Source organism: Cottoperca gobio, chromosome 6 (assembly GCF_900634415.1).
Source record: "Cottoperca gobio chromosome 6, fCotGob3.1, whole genome shotgun sequence".
In the NCBI taxonomy this organism is placed as follows: domain Eukaryota; kingdom Metazoa; phylum Chordata; class Actinopteri; order Perciformes; family Bovichtidae; genus Cottoperca; species Cottoperca gobio.
In genome coordinates this window covers 8,345,014-8,360,211 of record NC_041360.1, presented here as the reverse complement: position 1 = coordinate 8,360,211, position 15,198 = coordinate 8,345,014, and the positions used below count along the sequence as shown (strand labels likewise).

Below are 15,198 nucleotides of genomic sequence, written 5' to 3'. Positions count from 1 at the left end.
AGATTCCACTAAAATGTAAATGTTATTAATGTTTTGGTAACCAACATATTTTCCATATAAATCCACCAACTCACTGTTAATGAAGGGATTAGACAAAATGTCTTGTTTTGTGTGTGTGTGTGTGTGTGTGTGTGTGTGTGTGTGTGTGTGTGTGTGTGTGTGTGTGTGTGTGTGTGTGGTGTGTGTGTGTGTGCATCTGTCTGTCCGCAGCTAATCTTGCATACTACCGGATCCATTAGCCTAATAATTTGTGCGCACGTGTATGGCTGTATGCTTAAGGAGATGCTGTGGTTGCGGTGATTAAATCTTTAAAAAGCCAATTTTATTGACTTTGTGTACCGTCATTGACTGCTGACTCCACACTCCTTAACTTTTTTATCAACAACTGCTTCGGTTTGAAATCTTGTTTACGTCAGGGATTAGGAAATGTTCGTATATCCATATTTGAATGCCAAGGTAAAACAATTGTGGTTTGTATTTATTTAATCCAACATTAATTAAAGCGGAGTTGGCCCAGACACACCTGGTGGAGATCTGCACTTTTCTAGTTTTATAAAGTTATATTATGACCGACTGGATTGGATTTTTTGAAATTCATACAGCTTCATCAGTTTTGAGTGTTTCATATACTTTTATCTTAAATCAATTTAATTTCTCAACACATCTTTCAAACCTCCAGTTGTACATAAACATCAATGCAGTACAAACATACAAACGAGTGTCCCAGAACCACCCCCTCTGCAGCTACACACTCAACTCAGCCCTCCGTAATCAGGTTATATTCACTGTATAATATGTTTAAGTATGAAATGAAACTGCATAAAACTGTAAACAATCACTTTCCTGTGAATAATAATTAAGTGTGAATACTGAGAGCAGGCGGGACCATTTATCTTGCACAGATACAGGTGTCCCAACCTACATTAAAAATAAAAAGATGTGATGGCTATGTCTCACAGCAGAGGACAGGTGGCGCCCTTGCACCCATGAATAAGCAGAAATGCTGCTCTGTGTTCTGCTGAGTGTCACACAGAAGAAACGGACCTGATTCTAAATCGCAGGACTTCATCTATCGGCCGTCATGGACGCTTTAAAGATATTAATCAGCTGCAAGGTGTTATTAATAATTCCGTAGAGAAAACCATTGTTTAAATTGAAATTGTTAGTTACCATTGCCTGCCTGGCTCTCTCAGAAGAGGTGGGGCGGATATTCAGCATCTCTCAGCCTCCGCCCGCCTCTGTGATCTGTCCAAAGCGGTGGAGAGACGGGGGGGGGGGGGGGGGGGGACTGCAGACCCGACAGGGGGACAGACAGAGACACAGGGAGATAGGGGCGATGGCCGCCGATGGTGTATGCGGGGAATCGGTGGATCAGTACCGGGCCGAGTTGGAGCGGCTCACCCAGGAACTGGCGGAGGCGAACCGGGAGAAGATCCGGGCTGCGGAGTGCGGTCTTGTTGTCCTGGAGGAGAACCAGGCGCTGAAGCAGAAGTATGCAGACCTGGAGACCGAGCAAGAGACTCTCAGGAAAGAGCTGGAACAATTACAGGAGGTAAGAGAAGGGGCTTCTGTTGCTTTTGTGTGACACTGTGGCGAGGCAAGCGCACTGCGGGCAGGTGTTGATCCGCCTTATCCACACAGCAGGGGTCCACCTAACGCTAATATGAGTGATGGCTGGTTTGTTTGTTGAAATCAGAGATAGTTTAATATCACTTATATTTCATTTAGTTAAAAATCCTTCAATTGGTACAGTGTATATTCCCATAAAGCTATAGGTTTAATCCAAAGGATCATCTAAAAAGTTGAATGATTTATGTTCTTTCTGTGCAGTGAATCTATAGGCAACAGCACTGGACATTGCAAATATCTGTATTGCAAGCTCAGGACTCTGCAAGACACCCCACTCCCACCACATTGTGTTTCATTGTTTCAAGATTCCTTCCCTATGTGTGCATAGCAACAGCCATTAGGCCAACTCTGCTGAGCCTTTTGGTGTTTTGCCAAGTTATATAGTTTTTCTCAGAAATCCCACAGTAATTGGATCTTCAGAGTTGTCCACTACAGTTTGGCTCAGTTGTCCACAAGATAAGGATTTATGTCAAGAATGTGCAAAGATATGAGGGCATTGAGACTTACTGTGAGGATGGAGGTTTAGATCACACACACATTTACTCCTGTACCAAAACTCTGTGCTGTTGATGCATTATCTGTATACAAGTCTGGGGGTCAACAACTTGTAACATGTAAATGGAGAAAAGTGCTGTGTGGCTATGTTTATACATTCAGTCATTAATGCATATCGTAACAAGAGGTGGATGCTGACAGGGCTCAGAGCTCAAGGTTGCTTATGGAGATGCTATAGAGCTGAAGGGCCAAGAGAAGAGAGGAGGAGCTGAAGGCTACATTTTGTTTGTGTGTGTGTGTTTGTGTGTGTGTGTGTGTGTGTGTGTGTGTGTGTGTGTGTGTGTGTGTGTGTGTGTGTGTGTGTGTGTGTGTGTGAGAGAGAGAGAGAAGGGACATTTGCTCTTTGCTGCCAACTTTCGTCAACTTTCATCCTCATCATTATTTATAGTGTCATCTCTAATCGTGCGTACACCAAGCAGTATAATATAAAAGTTGGTCAGTCAAAAGAAAATGCTTCAGAAAGTATTAAAAAAAATCTACTCAGCAAGGGTTTAAAAATGTGTAAATTCTGTATTTAAGAAAATCTTACTAAGAAAGAGAGGATAGTCATTCTTTATGTCAATGGTTATATCTGTTTTAGTTAGTTCTTAATACTTTACTTTACATACTTTATATTTTAGTTGTAGTAGTTTGACATATTTATTGTATTCAAATGTATTTTCATTCAATTTGTATTATTCAGTCAGTTAGTCAGTCGGTGGGCAAGAATACCAACATTCGACCAAACTGCTGAAACTCTGAGAGCCGGTCAAAACACACTGCTGTCTTATAATCTTCATGTGGGGCTGATCATCTGTGTTTACTGGGCACTAATGTTAACCGGGGCTGTAGTCCGTGTAACGCTGTGGCTGAACTCGAGCTAACTGCTAACTGAAGCTACGCCGTTTCCCGGTGCTGCCGACAGCTCTACGCCCAGAAAAACAGCCTCCTGGCAGCTGTGAGGATCTTGTTTCTGCCACTTTGAATGTAATACAATGAACAAACTATAAAAGAGATAAAGAACATGGCTGTAATATTTACAAGGGAGGCAGGCAACTCTACTTCTTCTCCCTCTGTACTGAGGGCAGACTGGAGCTACATTGACTCACTATCGCCTATAGCGGAACAAGTGGTATTACAAGACAGGACGGAGCGGCGCTCTTCAGTTGAATGCTAATTTCAGGAGATATCTCTGCAACGCAATACATAGACGTCTTTGACATAATGTCAACACTGTTAGCGCTTCACATTCTGTTGATAATGTTAGTTCATTGTTTTAATGTTTTAAGTTTAAGTGTTAGCATATCTTACACAGTGAACCTTTAAGTTTAATGGCACTATACAGTATAGAAAATATTGTGCTTTTTTACTTCACTACATTTATCTGGCAGATTTAAATTTAACCCAAAAGAAAAATACACCTACTAAATACAATGCAATGTTGAAGATTAAACCTGACTCAATAAATATAGCTGTGTCTGGTTCTGGCTCCTTGTCACGTCTCAGATGTCAATGAGTTGTTTGCAGTTTCACCAATGCCAAATTTATTGACACATGCAAAGTTTATTTATATAGCACAGCTCAGCAACAATGCAGTTCAAAACGCTTTACATAAAACATCAAAAGCATCTAGACCAGGGGTGGGGAACCTCCGGCCTCCGGGCCGTATACAGCCCACGAGACCATTTGATCCGACCCTCGAGGTAATTCGTAAAACACTCGCAAAAAAAATCCACTAGCAAAAAAAACTAGACTGCAATATTTTAAGCGGCCGACTGCCTGTTTTTCCTGGCCAAGGTCAGGGTCCCTGAACACAACACGAGCAGAATGTGTCATCACGTGGTCACGTCATGTCAAAACGGACGCGGAATGTCGCACTTTCCAGGAGAAATGGACGAACGATTATTTCTTTGTGGAAGTAAAAGGCAAGTGTGTCTAGTTTGTGTGGACGTACTTGCGGTGATGAAAAATAATCTCGAGCGTCATTACTGCACGAAACATGCCGAACTGCATGAGCTGAAAGGACGAGTGCGTTTGGATAAAGTTAACGCTCTTCGGCGGAGTTTGGCCCAACAAGCAGCTCTCTCCAGAGCGTAACATACAAACATGGAAAGATAGATCAGTAGACCACCACACCAAGAACAGACTATTCCACCACTGCTGTGCAATTATCACTGCCATGTGCAATATTCACTTTATTTTCTATCAACCACTTGGTACTTATATTATTTTTTATTCTATTTAATTATTGTGTACTGCCTTTTTACTTCATATGTTCTTTTGCTGTGGCAAGATACATTTCCCCGTTGTGGGACTAATAAAGGATTGTTGATTTCTGATAAAACAGAAAGATACATGGATAAAAAAGTTGCTTTTTTGCACAGCATAAAAGAAAGTGAAATGAATGGGCTGTGTCTTAAAAAAGTTTTGCAGAGGTTATGAGTTCCATAATTAGTACGGCCCTCGAAGGATGTTGTAAAAATAAAAATGGCCCTTGATCGGAAAAAGGTTCCCCACCCCTGATCTAGACAAAGTGCAAAAGAAGGTTTTTTATAAAATAACATTTAAATACAATCAAAAAAAGTCATTAAAGAGTCAAGATTAAAGAAGGAAAATTAAAACAGTCTAAAGAGAATAAGACAGGTATAAAATACTAGGATTAAATTAACAAAGGCCAAAGGTCAATGATCAATTTTGTAATCGTATCATCTGATCTGAGGCCGCATGTTTTGACACTCGGGTGAAGAGAGGGGCGGAGCTGTCAATTGATCACCATCTGGTGGTGAGTTGGATCAAGGGGTGGGGGAAGACTCTGGACAGGCCTGGTAAACCCAAACTGGTAGTTCGGTTGAACTGGGAACGTCTCGAGGAAGCCCCTGTCCTGGGGATCTTCAACTCACACCTCCGGCAGAGCTTTTCAGACATCCCTGTGGAATTTGGGGGCATCGAACCTGAGTGGGCGATGTTCAAAACATCTATTGCTGAAGCTGCGGTGATGAGCTACGGTCTCAAGGTCTTAGGTGCCTCAAGTGGCGGTAACCCTCGAACACCGTAGGTGGACCCCGGTGGTCAGGGAAGCCGTCCGACTGAAGAAGGAGTCCTTCCGGGTTATGTTATCCGGGAGGACTCCGGAAACAGTTGCAGGGTACCGAAGGACTAGACTCTGCTGTGTCAGAGGCAAAGCAGCGGGTGTGGGAGAAGTTCGGAGAAGCTATGGAGAAGGACTTTCGGTCGGCACCAAGGTGCTTCTGGAAAACCATCCGGTACCTCTGGAGGGGGAAGCGAGGAACCATCCAAGCTGTGTACAGCAAGGGTGGGACCCTGCTGACTTCAACTGAGAAGGTTATCGGCCAGGTGGAAGGAGCACTTTGAGGAACTCCTGAATCCGACTAACACGCCCTCTATGGTAGAGGCAGAGCTGGAAGCTGATGGGGGATCATCGTCAATTTCCCTGATGGAAGTCACTGAGGTAGTCAAACAACTCCACAGTGGCAAAGCCGCAGGGTTTGATGAGATCCGTCCAGAAATGCTGAAGGCTTTGGGTGTTGAGGGGCTGTCTTGGTTGACACGCCTCGTCAACATTGCGTGGAAGTCTGAGACAGTGCCTAGGGTTTGGCAGACCGGGGTGGCGGTTCCCCTATTTAAAAAGGGGGACCAGAGAATGTGTGCCAACTACAGGGGTATCACACTTCTCTGCCTCCCTGGTAAAGTCTACTCCAAGGTACTGGAAAGGAGGGTTCGGCCGGTAGTCAAACCTCTGATTGAAGAGAAACAATGCGGATTCCGTCCTGGTCGTGGAACAACGGACCAACTCTTTACTCTCGCAAGGATCCTGGAGGGGGCCTGGGAGTACGCCCATCCGGTCTACATGTGTTTTGTGGATCTGGAGAAGGCGTATGACCGGGTCCCCCGGGTGATATTGTAGGAGGTGCTTCAGGAGTATGGGGTGAGGGGGTCACTTCTGAGGGCCATCCAATCCCTGTACGCCCAAAGCGAGAGTTGTGTCCGGATACTCGGCAGTAAGTCGGACCCATTCCCAATGAATGTTGGCCTCCGCCAGGGCTGCGCTTTATCACCAATCCTGTTCGTGATTTTCATGGACAGGATATCGAGGCGTAGTCGTGGAGGAGAGGGGTTGCAGTTCGGTGACCTGAGGATCTCATCGCTACTCTTTGCAGATGATGTGGTCCTTATGGCATCATCGGTCTGTGACCTTCAACAGTCACTGGATCGGTTCGCAGCCGAGTGTGAAGCGGTTGGGATGAGGATCAGTACCTCAAAATCTGAGGCCATGGCTCTCAGCAGGAAACCGGTGGATTGCCTACTCCGGGTAGGGAATGAACCTTTACCCCAAGTGAAGGAGTTCAAGTACCTCGGGGTCTTGTTCGCGAGTGAGGGGACGATGGAGCGAGAGATTGGCCGGAGAATCGGAGCAGCTGGGCGGTACTACAGTCACTTTACCGCACCTTTGTGACGAAAAGAGAACTGAGCCAGAAGGCAAAGCTCTCAATCTACCGGTCGATCTTCGTTCCTACCCTCAACTATGGTCATGAAGGCTGGGTCATGACCGAAAGAACGAGATCACGGGTACAAGCGGCCGAAATGGGTTTTCTCAGACGGGTGGCTGGCGTCTCCCTTAGAGATAGGGTGAGAAGCTCAGCCATCTGTGAGAGACTCGGAGTAGAGCCGCTGCTCCTTTACGTTGAAAGGAGCCACTTGAGGTGGTTCGGGCATCTAGTAAGGATGTATACTTCTTTGTATCTCTGCATGACAAAATATGGGAAAATATTAATTCCCATTTAAGCTGAAACATTGGACTCCATCAGTGGAAGTTTCTTGCACAGTTGGCTCATTAAATATTTAGCCAAATTAAAAAAACATGATAAAATCACATGCTCAGCCTACGTGGCTGGCAGCACTCGCCATCTTACATTATGCATTCATGGTTATGTATTTACATCTCCCACTTTCTTCCTTGTGCCCTTTTATTCCACTGCTCGACTAGTTGAGCATTTTTGTTTTGACTCGCATGCAGAATCAGAATGATCTTTGTGAGGCTCACAGCAGCATGTTAAAATAAAGAGACAGCCTGATACAGCCGGCAGCAGAGCACTGTCCAGCTGATAACTCACACTTATGGATTATTTGTGTGATGGGTGAGGTGGCGGATGATGGGGGATAATGTGATGAGACAGAGAAAAGAAAGTAGCAGAGAGATCAAACATTTTGGCTGTGTAGGAGAGGGAATCAGAGGGAAAGTATGATGACAAGAAAATATTTTTAAATGCCAGAAGAGGAAAGACAAAGAGTCTAACTTTGTGGAGCGTTTTATAGCTTCCTGTTTTTTCAAAACTGTAATATACAATAGACCCATCACAATTACTAGAAGGGTGGATGTGCCTGCTATTAGGGCTGCAACTAACAACTATTTTCATTATCGATTAATCTGCAGATTATTTTCTCCATAGTGAAGATAGTGAAAATAGTGAAAAATGTCCATCCCAGTTTCTCACTTTTGTCAGTAGAAATCCCAAAGATATTTACTTTAATATGATGTAAAACAAAGAAGAACAGGAAATCTCTGTACTTAAGAGGCTAAAGGAATTTTTTATAATCAAAATAGTTGGAGATTCTTTTTCTATCGATCGACTAATCGATTAGTGAACAAATCGTTGCAGCTCTCCCTGCTATACTGTAACAGTTGCTGGATCTTTCTCAGTATCAAAGGATCATGTAGTCACTTAACATATAATATGGTGCTTTTTATGCCTCTTCATAAATAGTCCACTTACTTTTGCATCATTTGTAAATCCTGTGTAGTAAAACATTTTTTCATAGCTCTAAAAATGTCAGCTGTAACTCTGCCATTACAGCAGCAGTGCTCTTTGTTGTGATCTGTCATCCGTTATCATCTACACCCATTGTATCCTCTGCTTCCCCACCTGTCTGTCCGTCCGTTTTTGTCCTTGCGCTCGCTTGAGAGAGGGAACATTTTCCGGAGGTGAAATTACTTCCACAGAAAAACACGTCCTGCCTCCTATCTGTCTGTCCCACTTTTGTGAATATGAGACAGCATGGCGGAGTGCAAACCTGCCACGACAATAATATCACATCTACTCCTGCTGTTACTCAGGAGAGGTGAATTATAAAAGGGCATGGAAACAGCAAATGGAAATTGGAATTGATTCTGGGACTGAGAAACCAAAGTATCTCTGAATAACTGTTAGTTATTCCTATGAAAGTTTGACCATCAGACTGTATCATATAAAAAATAATCACTTCATGTCTATAGTATGGTGTGTATGTTCACGGTGGCCTGAGTTGTATGCGTGTTTCATACTGCGTGTTTGCATATGTTCTGTGGTGACACATATGTTCCGCATGTACTGGTTGTCTGCCCTCAGTCCAAGTCCCAGCTGGTGGAGAGAGCATACACACACACACACACACACACACACACACACACACACACACACACACACACACACACACACGCTGCTGTAATACTGGACTAATTTAATCTCTCTGTACCAAACTTGGCACATTTGTATCTGGCTGAATTTAATAACAATGAAATAACAACACAAGGCCATGATGATAGGAGCAGGCAGACCAAGATCCTCCAGAGGAAATATGGGCTACAACATGATCATTTTCATTATTGTCTACCAGTTATATTTTCTTAAAGATCTTATTTTGTTCGACCAGCAGTCCAAATCCCAAAGAGAATATGTTCTGCAAATTCTTGTCAAGTCATTTGGCCTCTTTGTTTGTCTGCACAATCCATAGAGAATGATAAAAAAAACTTTACAACTAATTTTTCCTTGACATGACTCTGCAAGTAAATGAAAAGCTAGACCTGTTCATCAGTGCAATGTTTCTGCAGGAGCTCTATGCATATAGTTGCAGGGCCCAAGCTGAAATTGGATGCTAAGAGCGTGTTTCGGTTCTGAGGGCAGAAGTGTTTTCTTGCTCTGTAGTGTCTTCTCCCCTCCTATATTTTTTCTCTTCACCCAGCTCTCTCACTCAGCCTCCCTCCCCGTCCTCTCTCTCTCTCTCTCTCTCTCTCTCTGCCTGCCGCCCCGTCACTCTCTCATTCCTTGTATCCCTGTGTGTGTATGTACTGTCCTGTATGTCTCTGGATAGCTGCCTAAGCAGTGACGGAGACACCATTACCCCGTGCTTCTGGCTTGTTAGTGCTGTCTCTGGGCAGATCAACCTCAGATAGGACACAGTAAGAGGCGGAAGGAGGATGATGCCGCCACTGCAGAGTGAAAAGAGCATCGGGTTCATATGGCTTACAGAGGTGTTTCATAACTGTTTCATAACTGTCAACAACGTAGATTGAAAGCACATAAATCCTTTAATTTATTGCCAGGGTTATTTATGTTGTTCAATTAAATCATTAGATTTTAACCCCGTAATCACTAATTAGTTAGTCTTTAATGAATAAGTCTTTTGAGTCTACCATACAAAGAAAAAAAACCTTTTCACTTTGAACATCCAGGCAACTCGTAGTTTGTGTGAAAAAGAAGTTAGTAATTTCAGCTACTGTCGTAACTCATCTTTTAAAGTCTTCAGAATAATTGACATTTGTGGTATGTTGAGAACTGGCAGCAGTTCACAGGTCAGTTCTTTTCTCAAGGCTTAAAGATGAGAAAGATGACAAAAGATATATAAATCAAGTTCTTCACAGGGTAACTTGAAATACCTGAAAAGAAAGATTCTGTCACGATTCATCAGGTCAGCAAGAAATCTTCAGCCTCAAGATTGTGTTTTTATGTTTCTTGTAGCTGTGTAGTCATCCCTCGCCTTTGAACTGTTAGTGTCAGCACATATTCAACAGTCATGACTCAGTATTTGCTGACATTCAACTTGAACATTGCTGTTGATAGCCATTGAAGTAAACATGGTGAGCTATGACTTATTGATGTCACGAAAATTGCAAAAATATGTGATTAATTTCTACATACACAACAATGGAATAATTGTAGAAAACAGTGCTGAAATCCACCCCTCTTTGACCCATATTATTTCATTATACTTTCACGTAGAACAGGTCGAGAGACTTGGATCTTTATTGGGCTAAATCAGCTTTTTGATACCTAGCACTTTTCTTTTTTTACCAAATCACAGTCTCCATGTTATGCTTTATTAAAAGTCTTGTCTAGCCTATAAACCTGTATGATACTGCTATTCCTATTAATAATTATGATAAAAGCACTCATACCACTGGCTGCACTGCAGTAGTAATAGGACGATCAATGCCACAAAAATACTTTTACCCGCACACTCAAAAACTCTCTGTTATTTGATTTATTTGTATTGTCCTCCACTTAAGTTCTCAGCAGGGACTAGTGACTTTTTTGAGTCACTTACACAACACATAACCTTTTACTTAGTGAGCTTCAGAGTTTTTGGTAGTTGCATTTTTCTGTTTGTCCCTGCTTCCAGTCTTTAGGCTAAGCTAAGCTAACACCTGCTGCTACTAGCTTAATGTTCAGTGTAAGAAGATATTTCCTATTCCTTTAATGGTATCTTCCTTAGCCTGGACAATATTTGAAGATGGTGACAATAACACAAACTTTGTGTTTTAAGTATATATAGGCTACTGTATATTTGTAACAGCAATTGCTTTTGGATTCTCGAAAATGTTATAAAATTGCAAAAGATTGCATTTTCCTTAAGAGTCAGCTGTCAAATTCATTAATAGCAACAAAACACTTTGACTGTCCTGTAGATTATTGATTTGTTGTCAGTGCAATCCCTCTGGGATTTTCTCCGCAGTAACTATCTGCATGCAATTAAGTTAATATCATGCGACTGGTCGGCTATCAGGCGCCAGTGATGAGGGTGTGAAGCTGTTGACTTCCTTCAGAGTGAATTACGAAGCGAAGCCCAGTGAAGGACCTGTCAAAGTCACAATGGTTGTCTAACCCTCTGTGTTTCATACGGCATGGGGCAGTAAAACCAGAATATATTAGAGAGTAGGAATAACATTTAATTTACATTTAACATATTTCCCTCAACGACCGCTGCAGTTGCATTACTGCTGAAGCTGAAGTTAACATTCGGTGTTAGGCAGGAAACATCTGGCAATGTTTTTTTTCTTTGAAGTGGAGAAATCAACAATGAATGGAAAAGATTAGCAAAACTTGAATACTTCCTAACATTTATTAACTTTTTATGAGATGCTCAGTACACCCTGGTGTGTTTGACTGGACCTCCAATTCAGGAACAATAACCCCGAAAGAGAGCAGCTGTGGTTGTAAATCAATCTGTCCTGAGTGAAGAGAAAGGATACATTACAGTTGTCTCTTCCCTCTGGTCCTCATTCTCCTCTTGCTTGCTCCACTTTTACATTAGCTGATGTTTCGAGGGAGGGCAGTAAACATGGATGGAGGGGCTGAATCAATATCTCATGAGATGGTGTTGCTCCCTTCTTTCGGTTTTGTGCATACACATGCCCCCTCCTCATCTCCTGTGGCGCTTTCATCCTCTCCATATTCCCCTATGGTCCCTCCCTGCAGTGCAGTGGGAATTATGCATTGATTTCTGCCCAGTGTAGTGAGAATCTATCATGTCTATGCTAAGCTGTGTAGTATTGTGCGTGCATTGTGGAAATCAGTGCTGGTGGTGAAACACATCTGACAGATTCTGTGTAATTTCCTCAAAGTAGATAATACAGAACACAGCTGTTGAATCAGTTACTTACAAAGCTTTTATTAGAGATAACGGTGTGTTTGGCACCTTGTGTCTGCTAGGTGGTAGTCAGCCATTGAAAAAAAGCCAAATCAGCTTTAACAACACTTAAGTTCTCTAAGAAATGTATAGCCCAGTAAGAATAAGTTGATTCGATCTGAGCCTGTGATTGATATGAGACGATATTATATCGGTGTTTCCCCTACCATTGTCTTGGAGGGGCGCTGCGCCCACCCAACGGAGCCCCGCGCCCCCCCTGAAATTCAAGGTGTTTTGTTTTTTGTTTTTTTATATTCACAACTCACTTTTCACATTGAACAGGTGCTCTTTTATTATATAAACTAAACGCTTATGTTATTGATGTGCATGTTTCAGTGTGTACTGTCTACTTTGCGCATTCATTCTCTCCTTCGCTCTGTTTTGCGAAGGGCGGGGCTTCGCACCTGACGCACACACACACCTACAGTCAGAGTGGAGGAAAGGAGAGGAGAGAACTAAATAGAATCCGCACCGTGCAAGCACGCACGCATGGCGAAGAGTGATCTGACAATTTTATTACTGGGTTCTACTCGTTGTATAAATGAAAAACAATCTATTATTTTCAAAAAAATAACTAAATAGACCTCTTGTTCACCATAAAGTACCACATTTCTCATGCTCAAAATTTTTTCATGTATTCAAAATAAAGGCGTATCTTAAAGATGATGGTATGTATTGATGTTTTCACTTTGCATCGATTTGATTTATAAATTGATATATCAATCCAGATCATTGGATTGTAACGCCCCTATTCAAGAATGCTGTCTTCTAAAGTCGTTGTCTGAATCTTTATATTGTTCCATCAGTTTAAATGACATTGTTTGTTTGGAAGAAAAAAACAATGTTCTGTCAGGTTTGGAGCTGTTGACCTGTGAACTCAGAAACAGGCTTAGGGATGCATTTGAGCATATAGATAAGGAACTGTCTGCCCTTGTGTTTGGCCTCTGGTGTTTTATATGGGGTGGTTGTTATGTGTGTTTTGTCAGGACCTGAAGGCAAGGTCATTTGTCTTTGTTGTTGAGTCACACATCAGGACCACTTATCCTGCATGTGTGTGGCTCTTGCTTTTGTTTTATTCTCTCCTGTGTCTGTATGCGTAGCAGGAGAAGTGGGTGGGGGTTTGGCTGCGGATGTTGTGATTGAGACCAGAGAGGGAGGGGCCGCAGGATAGAGAGTGGTGATGGTGAGTGACTCCAGCCCATCAGTCGGGACTCTTTGTTGTTTCAGGTTTTTATGGTTGCGTTGACTTGATGGAGAAGAGTGGACAGGGAGAGAGAAAGTGGGGGCTGGTTGCTGCGTATAGAATGATTTAGCCAACAGAACTCAAAAAGAATACATGGTTGCACCCAGTTAATTCATTCTGACCCTCATTCTTTTTTTCCCTGTTTCTGAAATCTCATGATCCTCACATGAATTGAGAACAGGACTAAATTAAGCTGTTCTGTCTGCAGAGACACCCTGGGCCCGCCCAGCCCTGCATAGATCATGTTTTTCAGAAAGCTCCTTTTTGCTGCAGTGAAATACAGTAGATGGTAAGAACGAAGAGGGAACAGGACTCCCCAGCCTGCGGGCTGCTGTATTGATTAGTCGTCTACTTTAGCTGTGTGTGCTGCAAACTCTGAAAGCGTAGCAAAAAAGCAGCCTGTCCGCTCAAGGAAAACCTTTTTGTTTTTGCAATCCAAAGGTCTTCCTCGTGTCAATTTAGGAGCTATGGTTGTGCCATCTGCTGCCTATATTTATTGTTAACGTTTTCTTTTTTTAAAGCATCACTGAATTCAGTTACTCTGTCTTTTTTGTATTGTCTTTTTTGTCTTGTCTTTTTTTCTAGACAGAACAATTCAGTTTCAGCTGCAGTCTTCTTTTATGCTTATCATCTCTGTACGCCGGGGAAAGATAAGCCTCCTATCTAGATGACCAGAGGCTATTATATATCCAGCAATGATGTAGAGCACATGCATGCATGAGCACATGCACACCCAAACATGTACTTATAATGTGTGTGCGACACAGAATCAGGGTCAGAGGATCTGTCTTTGTCACTTATACACTGTTATGGGATGAATAAGATTAGACAGGTATTAAATCATCCTATAGTTAACCATTTTAATTAAACCTATCCTCCATCAAAAGAGAGCCGGTGTCAAGTGAGTTCATGAAACTAAAAGAGCTGAGAGGAATGATGTATATACAGTATGTGTTATTGTGAGTCTGCTTTCATTAATTAAGTGAGATGTATATTCATCTAAAAGATGAACTGGCAACAAGGTAGACGATTACCAAAGGATTAATCCTAATGTATTTTATAATTCCATGACTATAGCGCCACCATGATGGCTTGAAACAAACTTTTCATGTTCCGAGAAATTGCAATAACTCAAGAGACCAGGTCAAAAAAAATGTAATCTGCGCAAAACTTTGCAATTAAGAACTAAGGACATTACCTTGAGCTGTACTTTGTGTTTAATTAGCAAATGTTAGCATACTTACATGCTAAGCTAAGATGGTAAACATAGTAACATTACACCTAAACATTGGCATGTTAGTATTGTCAATGTGAGTTAACATACTGATATTACCATTTTCTAACGGTCTGCCTCTCTCTATACCTGCTGCACCTCTGTACTTTTGCACTATCTCCACTCCACCTCACCAGCCAGTTACTCCCACCTCATCAGCGCACCTGGGCTCCAGCTGCATCTCATCTGCAATCAAGCCAGTACTTAAGCCTCACCTGCTCATCCACTCATTGCCGGATCATACTTGGATTTTCCAGCACTCTGTTCAGGACTGATTTCCCGTTGCTGACCCTGCCTGCCGCTGACCTGCCCGTCTCGTCGACCTACAAGGTCCTCGAGGCTGACCTCCGCCCCAGAGTCAATGAAAGTGGCGAAAAAGTGAGACCCATCAGCTAACATAAGCCGAGCATGGAATAGAGGTCTTAGATTGGAGAAAAGTCTTGCGGTTCGGCTCACCAGTGCGTCCCCCACTACTGGTGAGCCCTACCTTTTGCTGAACAAATGGAAACAAACTGTAACATCCCGCCCTCTCCCATAATTGTAGTTTCATTTGATCGGTTTTCTCCTCCCCGTTGGTGCCAACTTCACTTCCTGCCCTGTTTATATTCACCTGTTCAATCAGTCCTGCAGTCACCTCACCTGTTGTCACTCCCTTCATTAGTCTCTCCCTTTTTTATATAGCACTCCAGTCCCTTTGTCTGTTGCCAGTTTGTCTTTGTGTTTTCATGACCAAACGTCTCCATGTTCTTGATTATTCCTGGTCTCCGCCTATGTTTTG

At 42.6% G+C, this 15,198-nt stretch overlaps 1 protein-coding gene across 1 annotated transcript in view; it reads left to right on the top strand.

The window, feature by feature from the left end:
• The first annotated feature begins 1,310 nt into the window (after nucleotides 1-1,310).
• Nucleotides 1,311-15,198, top strand: part of bicd1a (bicaudal D homolog 1a) — a 40,355-nt gene continuing 26,467 nt past the window's right edge. Inside the window, 1 exon segment of the mRNA XM_029434063.1 lies at nucleotides 1,311-1,552. Coding sequence (XP_029289923.1) covers nucleotides 1,337-1,552 — 216 coding nt within the window. The 5' untranslated portion in view covers nucleotides 1,311-1,336.